This window comes from Lipophrys pholis (genome assembly GCF_963383615.2).
Source record: "Lipophrys pholis genome assembly, chromosome: 1".
Lineage (NCBI taxonomy): Eukaryota > Metazoa > Chordata > Actinopteri > Blenniiformes > Blenniidae > Lipophrys > Lipophrys pholis.
In genome coordinates this window covers 15,717,866-15,735,202 of record NC_137635.1, presented here as the reverse complement: position 1 = coordinate 15,735,202, position 17,337 = coordinate 15,717,866, and the positions used below count along the sequence as shown (strand labels likewise).

The 17,337-nt window shown below is 44.7% G+C and overlaps 1 protein-coding gene across 5 annotated transcripts in view; it reads right to left on the bottom strand.

Moving 5' to 3' along the window:
* LOC308113436 (myosin phosphatase Rho interacting protein) overlaps positions 1-17,337 on the bottom strand; it is a 42,507-nt gene that overhangs the window by 21,085 nt on the left and 4,085 nt on the right. For all 5 annotated transcript variants that reach the window (XM_080469731.1, XM_080469730.1, XM_080469732.1 and 2 more), the window contains exons 2-7: positions 13,677-13,754; positions 12,670-12,735; positions 3,234-3,385; positions 3,063-3,147; positions 2,809-2,980; positions 2,286-2,733 (exon numbers count right to left, since the gene is read on the bottom strand). In XM_080469731.1, coding sequence (XP_080325857.1) covers positions 2,286-2,733; positions 2,809-2,980; positions 3,063-3,147; positions 3,234-3,385; positions 12,670-12,735; positions 13,677-13,754 — 1,001 coding nt within the window. The remainder of the gene's footprint in view (positions 1-2,285; positions 2,734-2,808; positions 2,981-3,062; positions 3,148-3,233; positions 3,386-12,669; positions 12,736-13,676; positions 13,755-17,337) is intronic.

The window sequence follows — 17,337 nt, the reverse complement described above, 5'->3', positions numbered from 1 at the left end:
ATTATTCAAAATCCTATCATTTCCGAAGCAACCAGAAGTAAAGATGTCAGGTGGGCAAGACGATCTCTGATTGGGATGAATTGATGACGATGGAATTTGTTTCTTAAGTTTCTCTCGCTTGTTACATAAACGTTCCTGCTGGATTTCTTCAGACGATTAGTCTGAACGACACTTGGCACTAGATGATGTGAAGGAGGAGGTTTTTGTCTACTGGCTGACAGTCTGTGTCAACAATCAGTTCAAACTGAATTTCCACTTAAGCAGCAAGAGTGACGATCTGGTTCCCCAGAGAAAATCTGACCATAATGTCCATTTTACAGCTTGATGACAATTCTTCAAGTGGCCCTCTGGGAAAATTTGTTGCCCATGTCTGATCCAGTGCATCTAAGAATGTATCTCTGCTGATCCAAATATTGTTTGAGTAAACATTAATAAATGTACACTTTCTATCAGAGCAGAACTGTTAATTCAAGAAGCGTGAGCATCAAAAACACTCTTTTGATTTTGTCAAGTCTACTTGTGTTTTTGCAGATTAACTGAATGCAACGTTTGTGCACATGTTTGAGAAAGGTTGTGTTCCCGAGGAGACAGTGGGTGTGTAAGAGAGACTCGTCAATGATCAGTTCCCACTAAAATGTGCTGCAAGGGAGGCAAAGTGGTTGTAAATGTAAAGTTAAATCGATACTGTAGTGCCTCAAGTCATAAACAGAGTCTTGTAATTTGTGACTGACGAGTTAATCTGACAAATGTTTTGTACTACTGAGGTGGATATCTGGGGCTCGTGTGGCGATCCCCGCTTCCTCAGGCTAACCCAAACCCTGAACTGGCTCAAGTGGAGCGGGAGAGCGGTGTGTTTATGGGGCACTCCTACTACTTTCCTCTCCTCCTTTTCCTCCCGGACCCGGTATACACAAAGAGATGTGAATAGAAGCAGGAAGCCAGTTCAGGGAGGAAAAAGATGACCCCCCCGCCCCCCCACCACAAATCCCACCCTCTCCCACCTCGCCCACTGGGCTTGTTTGAAACGCTGTGACCTGCTGGTGAACAGCAGCGCTGGCCAGGAGGCAGATTACTGAATGGAAATTATAGAGTGTGTTTGTACAGTCTGCGCTCACTATGATACTGTTGATTTAGAAAGATTGACAGGAAAGAGAGATTATCAAGTAAAACACAGGAGAGGATGAGCGGTAGGGATGTTTTCTACAAATCCAGTCTTATCTCTTCCGTCCCACTGATGTCTCACTCATGTATATATGAAGTAGACTGAAAGCCTCCTGCGTCACAGGACTTTGTGTGTGTGTGTGTATGTGTGCATGCCTTTAAAAGGATAAACCAGCGGCTCAAGTATTTCCAGACCAGTGTCTGTAGCACGGGAGGTGAAATTCCAAGAAAGCCCCGCGCTAACCAGGTGCGTCAGGTTAAACCACGGGGCTAATTGGACGCTCCAACCTGCCCGCGGGACGTTACCGCGGAAACTCAATCTCTGCGCCTACAGCCTGACCTGCTTTCATAAACTCGCCACGTGGATCAGGCGAATCGAGACGCCGAAAAAGTGTTTGTTTACAAACCGCTCTCAGGGTGCAACATGGAGGCTAGTTATAACAGCTTTGACTAAACACCGTCACGCACCGGTGAGTGGTTCGGGCTTCTTCGCCAGTGTTTTCACTTCAGCGTTCAAAAGGGGGTGGAACTAAACAACAGGCAGTCATGCAGGAGTTGAATTTTAAATATTTCTCTCTATATGTGGGGGGAAAAGCAGCTTTTGTCTTCAGATTCAGACTGATTGAAGACCTGTAGATCTTAACTAAACCTATTATCTCATACTGGCCTTTTATTAGGCCTGCAATGGGTATCTCAAATTTATAGTTATTGCAGGGTTTAATTCACTTTTTTGTGAAAATTGTTTTATCAACTAATTTAAAAACTCCAATCAACTGACAGAAAAAGAGCCTCTAATTATCAAGAACAAATCTCAGGACATAAACACACCAATATCTCCAATGTAAGTGTTTTTATTTATCATTTTGTCATTGTAATACTAATCATTATTGAATACTGTGTGTTCACTTTTTGTCTTCTATAAAAGCAAAAGCCGCTCATATAGGCACGGTGGCATCAACATGACAACACAAGCACAGCAGCTACTTCCAAACTGGGCTGAAAACCTTTGTTTGCATTGACAGATGTTTGGGAGCTTTCTGTTTGAAATCAAATCCTTTTATTTGGACATCTCATGATCCGATTCTTACTGAATCACTCTGCTTAGAAAGGAACAGTTTGCTCACCTCCTCTCGGGGCTGAGGACGGCCTCCCTCTCCTGTCTGTCGGGACTCCTGAACCGACTCCTCTTCTCCGCCTTCCTGGCCTCGGCCTCCAGCCGCCGGGATCGCGTCGTGTCGTGGTGGCTGTAGGAGTGGCCGCCGGCCCTCTGGTTGGTCGGGTGGCTGTCCGTGCTGGTTACTGTGCTGCCGCTGGCGTCCGAGTCCAGGGAGCTGACGGAGCCACTGATGTGGGAGCCGTTGGAGAGCAAGGAGCTTCCGGAGGGGAAGGGATCGCTGGGGGCCGGGGACAAGCATCGGGGGACTCCACCCAGGCTGGAGCAGGAGCCGGTCGGGGAGAGCAGGTCACTAGGGGGCTGAGGTGTGGAGCCATGCAGCACTAGGACGCCACGGTCCACCTCATCACCGTTGACTGAACCTGCGTCGGAGCCTTGTCCGACGGACATGCAATCACCTAGGGACAAGAAAGAAACCATTTGATTTGTTGTCTGAATCTCATTGAACTGACTGAAGGTGGCAGCCTCCATACCTGCAGAGGGCAGCGGTGACCCAGGAGGCAGGTCGGCAGCAGCCCACACTGCCGCCCCCTCAGCCTCCCTCTGGTTCAGTTCCTCCTGCCAGATGATGGAGCTGGAGTCTGGAACCTTCTCCGCTTCGGGGATACCCGAGCCCGTCACTGCAACCTTGGCTGGACCCGGCTCCTGGATGAGGAACAAATAAAGATGTAAACTAGAAGATCATGTGACATGAAGCAACTGCCCCTTCAGCATGCGAGAACAATACCTGGGATGTTGCAGGCTCTACTTTGCGTTTCTTCTTCTGGTTCTGTTTGTTGGTCCGGGGGTACACAATCAGTTGTTCGCTCCACCTGAAATCAGTCAAAACAAGTTTTAGATGTTCATTCACCTCAAAGCATTTATTTCTAAAGGAAAAAGACAGACAGAGAGAAATTACCCATTGATGATTTCTCTATTCTCTCCTCTAATGAAGTACTCCTGGTCGGGAGTGATGATGCAGAGAGAGTTCTTCTGGCCCGTCTTGGGCTCGGCGTCAATGACGTCCGAACAAAGGTTCATGTTCACCGTGCCCTGAGGCAGCGTGCTCGGCTAGAGGAGACACAACAAGGCAGATTAGTTTGTGTTCTGGCATGTAGAATGTTCCACTTCAATGAATTCCTTTAAGGAGTTTAGGCAAAACAGAACCACTTAAAATTATATAAAAAGCAGACAGACGACCCAAAAATCTCATTTGGTCGACTTGTGCCTGGGTAGATGCATGAAAACTGGACCATCATGAAGCCACTGGCACATTTGACATCCAGAACCAAACCAGTTAACACAGGAATCTCAACAAAAACCCAATGGATTGAAAAACTACAATGACTTTTAAATGTGCCCCAAGTCATCAAATCCGTTTTTTTCCCCAAAGTGCTTGGAAGTTATATAAATCAGATCATTTAAGAAAGCCTTTGACCTTTAACAATACAACCAGTTTATTTATGAGTTGGAATTGGAACCAAATCAGAAGGTGTTCTAAAGACCATCAAGTGATGCTGCATTCGTAACAAGTTCAAACATAACTTAGTACCGACAGTGACACAAATCGACCAATTCCTCCAGTTTACTTGGCTAACTTTACCATAACAAGAGAGGTAACCAGACATAATCGTTTCACATTTATGACCACACAAAACAAATGTGACTATTTGAGATTTGTCTGCTTCAAACGTTAAGAAAATCCCAACAGAAATATCACATTAACAAAAGTATGCAAGGTCACAATGATATTGACATTTAGCTTCCAACCTTAACCAGTTCATTGGCTTTAGCTAGAGAAATCCAATCACTTCCAGTCAGATGAAACATGTGAACCAAATTTAAACAATCTTCCTTAAGCGGTCCTGAGAATACCACAAATGTTCTTGATCTGTGGCCTTTGAAACTTTATCTGGTTTTTGGACAAAAATTCCTTCAAAGTCTGAGAATAAACGTGAAAAGAACCTTTGTACAAACTAGTAGATGTGAGTCGTGAGATGTGATTGGATGGATGGATGATCCACATTAGAGCCCACTCCTGTCACCGACATTAAGGCATGAGAAAAACACAGAACAGGGATGTTTGAAACACTGCTGCGTTTCCTCGTTGGGTGGCTGCCCCACCGACCAAACACTGATATCATGGATATCACATTTTAAACACTCCAGAACCCAAACAGGGGAAAGCAGGCCTCGGTGGACTGGGCTCGGCAGGTTTCAAACAAAGTCTCCACCAAGCTTTCTTCTTCGTCAAGCTATGCTGGGTCCCTACAGTACGAACCTGTTAACACCAGATCACCATGGCAACCGTGCACATCCCTTTGACTGTAGAGCGGGCCGATTGAATGGAGGAGATGACAGGAATGGGACGCCGAACTAAAGCAGCTTTGTGCGTGTTCCCGGTGAAGGACACGCGGCTGTATGAGCTTTGTGAAGCCAACTACAGTCTCGGTGAAAGAAATCATGATGTCACTTCCTTGGATGGTCTACTGGTGGTATTTTGGAGCTTCTTAACATCAGAGCGAAGACGTTCCCCTGCACTTCCTCTCCGGCCCTGCGCCGCTCTGTTATCAGGCTTCGCTGGGCTGCAGATGTAAAACAGGTGCTGGCTCTCCTTCCAGCTCCTTTTAAGGCCACTGAACACAGATCCAGCTTTATTAAGATCTGCCTGTAAAAATCCTCGGGGGCTGCCAAATATGGCAATTACGCGGCGTCGTACTTCAGACCTCAGACGCTGTGGAAGAATTTCCTCCACTCGAGAGAAAAGGACAGAGTGTGAGAAGAAGTGGCAGCGGCTGACAGATATGTGAAACCCCTCAGAGCGGTGAAACTAACGCCACTTTAATCGGCCTGCTGGATTTGCTACGGTGACAAAACCGATTGTGCTGAGAATTATGCTCTCTAGGCATCTGTTAACTAACAGGATCTCTTTGACTGCTCCAGGAACTACAAAGCGGCAGACACTTATCATGACTGCAACCAAAATGAATAGTCTTTGCTATTATGAAGGCTGGGAAATACTGAAATCACACAGATTATCAAACTCCACATTGAATCAATGACTTTTTAACATACAACAACTTCCTTTTAGTTCCCGACATACCGATCATGCCGATACAGCAGACGCAACAAACCTCATGTGTGAAAAGCATTTAAGAACGGTAGCAGGCGAATGGACGTGATGAGGAAACAGACGAAAACCCGTTGCTTGGATGGAAGGTTTTGGTTTAAAACAAACTGCGGGATTGAAGCGTTGATAAGAGCCAAGGCTGTGTGCAAAATATGCAACAAAGAATTTACATACCACAAAAGAGATTCAAGTCGTGGGTATGACATAAAATGCTAAACATGTAGCCGCGAGCAAGGTAAGGTAAAAAAAACAACAACCAAAAAACATTGTCAATAATTCAACCTATAATGAATGACTGATTAGAATTACCCAGTTCAAATAATTATCAGGTAATCAGTTCCCGTCACTAATACTATTTCAGTATTTATTGTCCATTGTTCCTCTCTTATAAGCTTGGGAAAAAAAGAATGTGTTGACTTCCTGTCAGTCTTTAAAACCAATGGTGTTCTCCAATATATTCCTCCACTGTTCCTTTATCCAGAAGCCAATCAGGAAGCGGTAACTGTCAACAAGTCAAGACGGTTAAATACAACGTGAACAAGAGTCACGGTAGTAGCTTGCCAGTTTCAGCCGTGAATTGGCGAAGCGGATTAAAAAAAAAAAAACCCAGCAAAGGCCAAGAGAAGATAAGATAGTCAGATTAAGCCTGTTCAATAACTAAGACCAATGAGAGTGATAAGGCCAGTTGTAAGGCAAAGTTTTCAAATGAAAACGAAAAACTTTCGTTGTGTTTTGGGGTCTCGCTGCTCTGAGTCACTGAAAACACCTTCCAATGTTGCACTCTTGGAAAAAATCCGACTCCGTCTCCACGTAAGCGCAACTTCCTGCAAACACCCGACTGTCTCCACAAAAGCGCAACTTTTCAAAAATGTCAACTCTGTCTCCACTTAAGTGTAACTTCTCAAAAATGCTCAGACTGCGCTTCCGTGTACCCAGATGAAAACGCAACTTTTCTGAATTGCTGCTAGTGCACACCACGGCTATAGTAAATAGTTCTGCACAAATACATGGACAAGAAGACCAATGGCAGCCTCCAGAGTGTCATGACTCCCCGTCCACATTCTCTTGGTAGTTTTACAGCAGAGTGTCAGTTGCAATATCATGGCGAATTGTTCTGTGCAAGCATGGTTTCATTACAAAAACAACCAACGGCACAACATAAGTAGGCAGAGGCACAAACAAGCCTACATATAAAGGAGAAAGACAAATCAATGCAATAGGCATGACTGCACAGAAATCCCAGGCAGATGGAAAAAAAAAGAAAACGTTTCATGGGGTAAATATACGCAATGCAATTACTCTGAGTGTTTTCAATGAGATTGGAGTTGACTTAATATAAGCAGTAACACCATATATGTAACGCTTTCTTTATTTTTCCAGCATAACCGCCACAGCTTTTCACATTTCCACAAAACTGAACTTGTCAGCACTTCCTGACATTGTCCCCCCCCACCCCCCCTTAAAGGGTCTGTACTACAAAAACAAAGGTTACCAGCCGTTCTATTCTTCAACAGAACCAATAACAAGACTGTAAAATGTCATACTGACCAAAGAGCTCAACAGCAGAACTCTTGTAAAGAGACTTCAACAAACGGAGGCTTATTAAAAGCGGATTTGCCGTAATAAAACATGCGGGGTTTGATCGGACGACTTTGAGGAAGCAGAAAGGAGCGCAACGCGGATTCTCCGTTACTCGCTGCTGTTGAGTGGAGCCTGGACGACTACGGTCCAGTTGCTCTCCGCGCCGACAGCACAAGAGCAACTTGTTGCTTAGAGACTTGCCCTCTGCTACTGGCACCAAAACAAAAGACATAGATCTTGCCAAGGCTACCATTCAAAGGCAAATGTATTATCCTGGGTTTGATTCCGACACGACTGCGCCAATTCTATATCCTCCAATTGTGTCTGGCCTTCCATGGGGGCGGACTAATTTTAACTTCGCTTGTGGGATATTATTAAAAGCAACAGCTTTTCTCACACACTCTTGAGATCTGTGGCTGAGGGGAAAAAGAGGGGGTGGGGGGCATGAAAAGACGGCTGGGCCAGCTTTTAGAATGAAGTGGGGTACACCCAGTCCATAAATGAAAAGTCCTCCAGGAGGTTTTTTTTTAACAGGCCTGAGCCAAAGGCAAGTCCGTCACAGCGGGCTCCGAGGAGGAGACCGCTGTTTAATAAGGTGCTTGTTCCTCGACACAGTCCGCGCCGGGTCGGCCGTGAAGGAAAAGCCTCCACACTGTGGATTTAAGTGGAAAACGTGCTACGACCACAAGCTCCAGCAACCAAGGGCTACAGTGCACAAGTTCAAACCTGGTATATTCGTTAATGTCGGCCATTTTCGTTGCGTTTTGAGGCGTCTATTTATACGACAGCGATGATGGGAGTGACTGAAATGATGACTTTTTGAAAGCGGCTCGCAAGGTGGAACTTTTTGAAAACGCACAGACTCGGTGTAAATGTAATGATTGATGGAACTTTTCAAAAAACTGACGACGACGACGACGTGGAATGAGCCCGAAGCAGAAGCAGCTCCAGGTTACAGCACTGCTGGTCACTGACCCCGTGACCTCAGAGCTTTCAGGGTGGTCTCGCTCCGTTTCCACTCCTCTGGGGGGGCGGGGGGGACTTTGCCTTTCTCATTCTCACTTTCGAGAGACGCTGCCCTCCGTCTGAGGCCTGAGCTGAGCCTGGTGCGTGCCGTGGCAGAACGTGTGCGAGGAATGTCTGGGGCATATCTTGATGTTTTCCTCAGAGGATTTTTTTTTTTTTTTTTAGGGCCTAGCGCTCCATTTTTCTCTGGCGCTCTGTGGTCTCAGGAGCTGGGAGTTTGCTGCAGTTCACCAAATAAGGGCATTGGAGGACTGGAAGAGGAATGCCGCTGGAGACGAGAGAGCATCTTTCCCCGTTTCTTTGTGGTGGAAATAGCTCGGCTTCGGGGGGCTACTGCTTCAGAGAGACCGCCGTCTGCTTGGCAGAAAATAACCAGTGACGTCGCGGCTCCTTGAATTGACCAAATGTTGAGAGGACCTTCTGTTTGTAGAAAATGCTTAAGTCATCCTGGTTATATCGAATGTAGATTTGTAAAAGCCAAGCGTCACAAGTGAAGACGAGTCACTCTGGTGCCAGTTTTGATGCTTTGTTATTGATTTGTAGTTGCCAAGAGCATTTCTTTATTTATCCCACAGTGGTGATAGTCCAGTGGATTAATCCAGTAATGGAAGATTAATATAAGCAGTAACACGAAGTAAAGATGAAATAATGTCCATGAGACGCAATAGATAAGGAACATTGTAGAATATACAAAATATCATGGTCAACCATATTTACTGTGAATAGATGTACTATAAGAATACATGAAAATTATAATTTTAATGTAATTTCCATAATTAAATTTATTTTAACAAACTATATGGTAAATTCTCCAGATTACGTTATCAGCTTTGCTTTTGAATTCAACTAATAGTCCTCTTCATCAAAAAAAAACCCAAAAACATTAACACTCTGGAGATATTGGCGGGCCAGATTGGAGCTCCTCGTGTCCCGGTTTTGGCCCACGGGCCTTATGTTTGACACCCGTTCTCTACAGTATCACAACGGGGAAGACGAGTTACACTCTTCTGCTCCTGTTATCTGTCGCTGTCATGTCACCGGCTCATATTTGTACAAGACACACCATCATTCCAAGACACAAACGTAAGAACCAAAACACAAATAATCCATCACTCGAATACTGGAAAACATCCTCAACGTGTGTCAGAATCAAACAGCGGGGGAGGATTCCCAGCCAGCACAGCGGGACGGACGGCAAACAACTGGATTGTTGTTCCACACCATCAATGGCGCATTCCTCAGATTTAGGTTTAAAGGTCTTAAAGGAGAACCGTGCTAATTCTGCTCCTCGAAATTGTGCAACGTCGTCTGTGGCGATGACACAAAGAGCACGCAGGCCCCCCTCCTGGTGAAACAAATCCGCTTTGTATCTGGTCAGAGTCCGTGGCTGAGCCGCCGGCATGCAAACCGATTCCTCGCATGCACTCGAGTGACCGTGTTAGATTTGGCTGTTTCCACTAAGCTCATTTCATAACGTCTACGCAGCGGGGTTCAGAGCCGCTTGTCTTTTCTTCTGGGCAATAGGGATTTCTCTTTCTATGGAAACAAAGCTGAAATTGTGAAAAATCCGCTTTTTTTTTTTTTTTTTAAACACGAACACGGTTTCAAGTGAAAATTTTGTTGCGCTTTGTCACGAAAACGGTACTCGGAGCCAGAACTTTTTGAAAACGGCTCCCAAGGTGGAACTTTTTGAAAACGCTTCGACATTGGTCTCCATTTTTGACTCGGACTCGTGTCCTCATGTAGACCGCGGACAAGCTGCGACTGTGCATTCGCACCACGACGTATATGTCTGACATTAATTCACTGTGAAGTTGTGCAAAAAAAAGTCTGAATCTTTGAAGATTTGGGCTTTGAGTTTTGAATGTGGCAGCCAAGTACCGATTGAACCTCGGTGCGGTAAGTTTCAACCCCTACGTTTAGACAGTCAAAGCACACGTCCTTTTTCATACTGTGTGTTTAATATTTGGAAACATTTTCAAGCAGATCCGCCATTTACGCTCCTGCTTCTACAAGAACAAAGAACTAGGAATAGATGCATTTTCTGTTCAGTTTTGATGATGGTCACAGTAATAATTACGTAATGGTAACGGTACGTTTGGAATCCACTTTCAGTGACTCCCAATGCCGTTGTGCTGGAAACTTAACAGCCAAAACACAATGAAAGTTTTCCGTTTTCACTTGAAAACCTTATGTAAACAAGTTTTCCTCTCCTCCTCTCTCAAAAAAGATTGCTGTACATTCCTTCGACCATGAATATTCCATCAATAGGTACTTCAAAAAGTCCAAAGGTTCAGAAGCTGAAAGCTGCAAACCGTCCATTACAGGTGGGTGTGTTGATCAGTGGAATTAAAGCAGATAGAATAAGCTGTAAATAGTAAGAAACCAAAACAAAAGCATGGATGGGTGTGGCTGGTGCAGAGCGCCATGATCTCAATGGGCCGACTGGAAACCTCCACCTGCCTCCGCACACGCCGGGGGAAACGACGAGATCGGGGGTCGTTATCGGCTCCGAGGTTTTCTGGAAAACGCCACTTCCCTGACCCACTTTTTCTGCCCGGCGGAGCAGATGAAACGGAGGCGGGAACAATGAGGCAGACAGTTTTGGAATCGCCACGACAATGAGAGGAAGAGAGCAGTGCGCAGGGGCTGGGGCGGGTGTCGCTGGAAACACATTACACAGTGGAAAGCCGCACAACGCAGCCTCGCCGCTTTCCTCCCATTGTCATCGCCGGCTGACGGATCCACCACATGTGACTTCAAACGGACTCATCCGGCCTCCGCGCACACAAACACACCTGCTGACAGGCCCCGCCCCTTTTGGAGGGAAACAGTGTGAGCTGCCTGGTGGTGTGGGGCCTTCGCTGTTTACACACAAGCAGAGTAATCTGCAGCCTGATCGGCTGGATGGGGTTGGTCACCCGTGTCTGTCTCTCTTGTGCGCGTGCACATCCGCGCGCGTGCACACACACACACACACACACACACACACACACACACACACACACGGGCAGAGGTGACTTCCCAGCCTTTTCCTCTTGGCAGGTCTCAAGGTTTTCAAGTGAAAACGGAAAGCTTGTGTTGCTCGAAGCCACTGAAGACACAACTTTTCAAAAACATCTCGCAAGGCGGAACCTTTTGAAAATGCTCCAAATCTGTCTCCATGGAAATGACAGCAAACACCTTTGGGAAGGTTTCCAACAAAGCTCTCAGTTGTAATTGCACTTGTCCAGTGAAATTGAAGGATTTGACTTCTAAATACAAACTTAATCGTTCCTGTTGCTTTAGGCCTGTGATAATATTGTTGATTGGCATGAATGATATGATTTGTGCTAAATACAAACACTTAACAAGACGATTCTATATCTTGGTGCTTAGGTGACAATTGTCACTCTTTTCTAGCTATGAATTAATCCTAAATTTATGCAGGAAAACAAATAGATCAGTTCAATCTTTTTTGATAAGTACAGCACATTGCACATGATGTCATCATATTAAGTTTGCAATATATTGAGTCGATATCCAAAGAGGTATAAGATATATATACAACAAAGTACGAGGTACGAGCAAATTCCCAAAACACTGAGCACTGAGGCAATGTTTATAAAACCACTATTTCTTTGTGTGTCATTGCTTCTCTACAAACTTAGTTCTCAGGTCACGAGACTTTTAGGTTTACGATTGATTGATTCATCTGGACACTACGAATTTGTTACGGAAGTATTTCCACGAGCAAAAACATAGCTTGCCTATTCTGCAGAAGTTTTGGTGTTTTCACTCGCCTGCTCGCAGTGAACAAATGATTAAAAAAGTCAAATCTATTTTGTATATCATCATCCTGTGGATCAGATTTCAGCCTCTCGCGGGCCCGTTCTTGTCCACTCCCAGTGTTTATGAACGGAACTGCAGCTCACTTGTCTCTCTGCAATTTGTTTTTGTCTAAATGGATACTGGCAAACTCAACTCCGATTTACTGCCAAGAATCCTGAATGTTCTGAATCAACATGTGAAATACAAATATCGGAAAAAAACTGCATGAACTTTGATGAACTGTTTTCACACCCTGCTGACTCAAAATGACAACTGTTTCACTACAACGAAAAAGTGTGATTCAACGCACAATTACAACTCATTTGAATGGAATCGACAACCCAAACTAGTTAATACTTGGTGGCCGCAGAAGTACAAAAATCTTTTCAAGCCAGAATCGAGTTATTTCCTCGGATAACTAGTCACACTTTATTCATGATCACTGGCCAATGAACTAACCTACTGACCGCAATGGAAAAGAAATTACTGGTGCTCTTCATATGTATCTTGCTGTTGATTCAAAGGCCGTACCAAGAGTGCTAGAAAGGATCCAGCAACACAAGACATATCCCGAGTAGGGTTCAGGATATCCAACAAAACATTCATCAAAGCAATATTTAGCTTTTTGGTCCCAGGGACATTCATAAGACAGGATGTATTCAACGATATAAGTGATTCAGCCTCCCTCAAACAGGCAATGATGAAACATTCGTGAAACTTAAAGACAAACAGTTTCTTCCATAAAGGGAGATCAAGAGATTCCCCCGCATTCAGCCACTGAGTGGCAGCGTTGTGAGGTACTACTCACCGATTCGTCCAGAGCGAAGCGTAGACAGCCGTGTTCGTACAGCACAAAGAACCGCCGCTGCCATTTCTGTCAGGAGAGAAAAGAGGTTTGTTTAAAAAAAATAAATAATAAAATACGATTTTCGGGATATAAATCATAAAGCTCTAGGGGGGGGGGGGGGGGGGGGGAGTGTATTGATCAAAATTTGCTCAAATGTGAAGGGGGAGGTTAAAAAAGTACTTTCATTCTATGTTAAAAGTCAAATCGCTTTACCTACTATGTGTCATAAGGGCACTATATGTAGTGAATAATATACATATATGTAACAGTCATCAGATCGCACTTAAACATTTGTTGCTGTTGGGCAACTCTTGTTACAGTAGACACAACAATTTGTTAGTTGTCTTTCACAAATTGTGCAGAAACGGCAAATGCTCCAACAAGTTGGATTCAAATGAGATTTTTTCCAATTCTGTTTGGTGCATTTAGTTATATATATTTCATAAATATGACCAAAACAGCTAAAATTGCCAATATGGTGAAAAGCATGACAAAAATACAAATATGGTTAAAGCCATTTAGAAAAACTGTTAAAAATGCTAATATGGCTAAAGGCACTAGAACAGCTAAAAAGGACAACAATCAAAAACAGATAAAATGCTAATGTGGCTAAAACCAAAACAAAAACTAAAAAGGAAATAAAACAGCTAAAAATGCCCATATGGCTAAAGCCACTCGAAAATGACAACATTTGAAAGTTTTTCTGAAACTTAACCTAAGTTACAGTTTTAGCATATATATAGCGGAAACTATAGAACTTTATGAACTGTGTAATCGTTATTTTAATGTCTGTTTTGCTTCTCCTGGTGAATTATGTCGAGTGAAAAGTGTTAAAAATAGCTCTTTTGGTCATAAAGGTTGCAGTTACAAGTAATTTACAGGTTTCTGACACCCGACTGGGCTCAGTTGTGGATGGTTTTTAACCGAACACGTTCGACCCGCCATCAGCGGGCCGCAGACACTCTTACCCGGGATCTCTGCATGGGATTGTCGAAGTCGGTTCCCTCGGGGGCCAGGCACAGCCATCCGCCATAAATAGGTTTAGCCTGTGGAAACAAACGTCCGTTTAGGTAAATCATTAAAACTGCAGAAGGTGAGCTGAGAGGAGGGAGGGGGAGGGGGTTGTGGAGATCCAGATGTGGAGGTTTGAGAGGGAAGTTACGGAGCGCGGAGCCACCGGCCGCTCTTTGCCCTCATTGAACGCCATGAACGTTAACCATCAGCTCCTTCCTCGAATGTAAACGGCGTGCGCTGGAAGCTGTAGGGATCCAATTATTCGAGCGGTGTCACTGCATGCCTGCCATACATCCACACATGCCTGGCTGAGCCTGTGGAGACGTGCCCAAGGAGACGCTTTCGATGTGATGATCCCGGGTTAAAAATGTTTTTTTTTTTTTTTTTAAAAAAAGGTGGACGAGATCAATCAAACTGGTATGACTCGCATCTGCAAACCATCTGAATTGTTCATGTAGTCACGCATGTGAAGAAGCAGCGTTTCAGAAAAGTTCGGTTTTCAGTAAACAGACACCCGAAATGCAGGGAAACTTTTTCCATTTTCACTTGAAACCGTGGGGCCTTAAAGAAAATCCGACTTCCAGGTTTTCACGAGTCACCAGGATGCTAAAGTGACGACTGACGCTGGCGTCAAATTACAAGCAGTCAAAGCTGCAAAGGGTTTCTCAAAACTCCTTTGGACATGTATCGCTCGTTAACAAGACAACAATGTCAAATTACAAGTTTCCAACTGTCACAAGATGTCACAGATTCAACCCAGGGACCAAAAAAAAAACATGAGAAAAGATGAAGAAGCTGGTGTCAAGTTACATGCACTCCATGGTATTCTTCAGGTTGCCCTAGGAACTCAGTTTGGACGGCTCAAACAGACTGAGAAAAAACCTCCTTCAAAAGGACATCTACTCAAAGCACATCAATTGATATCACAAAGAGGCTGGTGTCAAATTACAAATGTGTAACGCTGCAAACTTTCAATTAGTAGATTTAAACCTGCTAATTGGGCTTGAACTGGATGTAAACACTCAGAACTGAATCTCATTATAACTGCCTGAAAAGGCCGTCTGCTCAAAACCGTCCACAAGAATCAACAAGGCAAAGAGGCTGTTGTATTAGGACAAAATGGTCTTCCACTCAGGTTGGGCCTTAAAAGAACAGAAGTCACGGTTCACAGAGTTTTAGCTGAAAAGTAGAAAACAATGAAACCCATTTAAAAACGGGACAGTAATGTGTCTTGTCTTTTTTTAATCTCGATAAACATGTAGGCAAAAAAAAAATTCCCATATTCAGTGAGACCGCGTCGACTCCAAGTCATGCTAAAACTCCTTCCTGGGCACTTCTTCAGTCGGTACTTTAACTGTGCCTAAACACTTGGCAGTGTAAACATAATTACACCCGCGGCTGCACGGGGTTGTGTGACGGGTTTTCGCTGACATGTCAAGTAGATGCTGGCGTCTTCATGCTGCCGTTCCGTGGGGGATCTCGATCACGGGGAAAACCGTGTCGGTGTCCTCAAAAACCTGTCTTTCAAGACATTTTTCCCGGGCCAATACTTCCCAAGAACGGAGCTTTCCCAGGAGGCGAGGAAATAAAAGGTCATCTGGGTTGAACCCCAGAGGACCTGACGAATTCAACCCTCCGCATGTTATCATCTGTAACAAAGCCTGGCTTCTGTCAATGATGGAATGACTCGGAATGCTCCCTTCTCTAGGACGGTCAGCAATGAACTTTGACCTACAGTCATCTGCTGGGACAACTTCAGGGGAACCTGTGATCAAGTTTTTAAATATTGCGAGAAATACAAGTACTACTACTATATATATATATATATATATATATATATATATATATATAAGCTTAGTATCTTACTGTTATCTTTAATTGGTTAATCAGATCATTTGTGAACTAATGTCCATCTATTACACTTTTATTACATATTTTGTCAAAGAAAATCTAAATTATTGCAGTTCAGTCTTATTTTGATTTATATATCAGATGTTTATCTCAATAACAATAAAATTACTGTACATTATGCAATCTAGTTTGATGGCTTTAACAAATATGCGTCTCATTGCGATAGTGGTTAAAGACTTCAAATGGCTCCTAAGACACAATTTATAGTGTTTTAAACATGGTCCCATATTTTAAGTGTTTCTCCCATCTTAATTAAAAATTTGTTTAGCTGACAGAGAACTCAGCCGCCTGGAACACCCCCAGGTTTTATTGATTCACCGAGTCAAGCAGTGATCCGGTGGACACGATTCTCTCTGGTAAAGTACAAACGACGGGAGCTTCGGTGGTTAAAATCTCAGCTGTTCGCTCATGACCGACAGTTTGAGAAACGTAAACTCCTGCTGCCCCCTTGCCTCACCCCGTCCTCCCCCTCCTCTCACGTTCAAACCTTATCCTGTCTGAACCCCTCTCCCTGTCTCTCCCGGGACGGCCTGATGACTTTCCCGTAGCGTCGCGGTGCTGACCTGCGCTAAGCGACCGAGTTAAAGCAGCAGCAGCAGACGGTGGAATTTGTGGGGCTCTTGAAAAGACGGCAGTCCTCTTGGAGCACACCGACTGTAATAAAAGACTCCAGCAGCTGCCCCTCCCCCCACGAGCCCACCTTTTCTCCTCAACTGTTTGTATTGGACACCGTCTTTTAAATGCCTGGCTCTCTTCCCTCTCAACAACTTTTCAATAAGGGCTGTTATGAAGCCAAACTTCCAACCAGAAGCTCCCTTCTAGAAATATCTCAGACTTAATGTGAGACGACTTGAATCACCGATTTGTGGGCCCGACCGGGTGTTGAGGTGACCGAGTTCATGTCCTCTCAAAGCCATCGTCACCCTCACCCGGGACCTGCTGAATAAGGCTCAGACGTTTAACACTGTTTACGTGACGTTACGTAACGCAGCTTTTGGTCTCCGGTAATGGCAGCGGCGCGAACCAGGCCAACGGTAAATCCTTACAAAACCTCACTTGTGCAATCGAGCTCCCCGCGAGGTGTTTGGACGGCGGACAGCCCGAGGACGCATTTTTTCAAAAGCCCATGAGGCAACCAGGACGACGACGAGGCAGACTGGGGGGGGGGGTCTTTCTTTCAGGAAGTAAGCCCCTCTGGCTCCGAGTGTCGTCACACCAGGAGACCCGAGAGAGAGAGCGTGGGCCGGGTCAGAGGGAGGATTAGAGGAAGTGATGTAACCACTGACATCTGAAGGGTTAACTCAGCACAGAAAGCAATACACACTCCTGAACAGGACAGCCCCCCCCCCCCGCCAACCCTCCACACACACACACACACACACACACCAAGAGGAGGATGCTGACGTTGTCGTTTGGCTCCTGGGCTGCGTTCAAGGGCCCATCTGGGCCTCATCATCTGGGATCAATTACGGGATACAACAGAGACTAAACTAATGATCTAAGAGAGAGCGAGGGGGAGTAGAAAAAGACGTGTTCGATCCCACACAGCTGACTGCAGCTTCACTTTTTTTTTTTTAACCGATCTTCATTCAGGTCCTCATCAACGTAGTAGTTTAAAGTGTGTAAACCTCTTAAGCGCACACAAATCAATCCCAGAATCCTGGCTGACATTGAAACCAACGATTGTATTAAAAAGCAGATTTG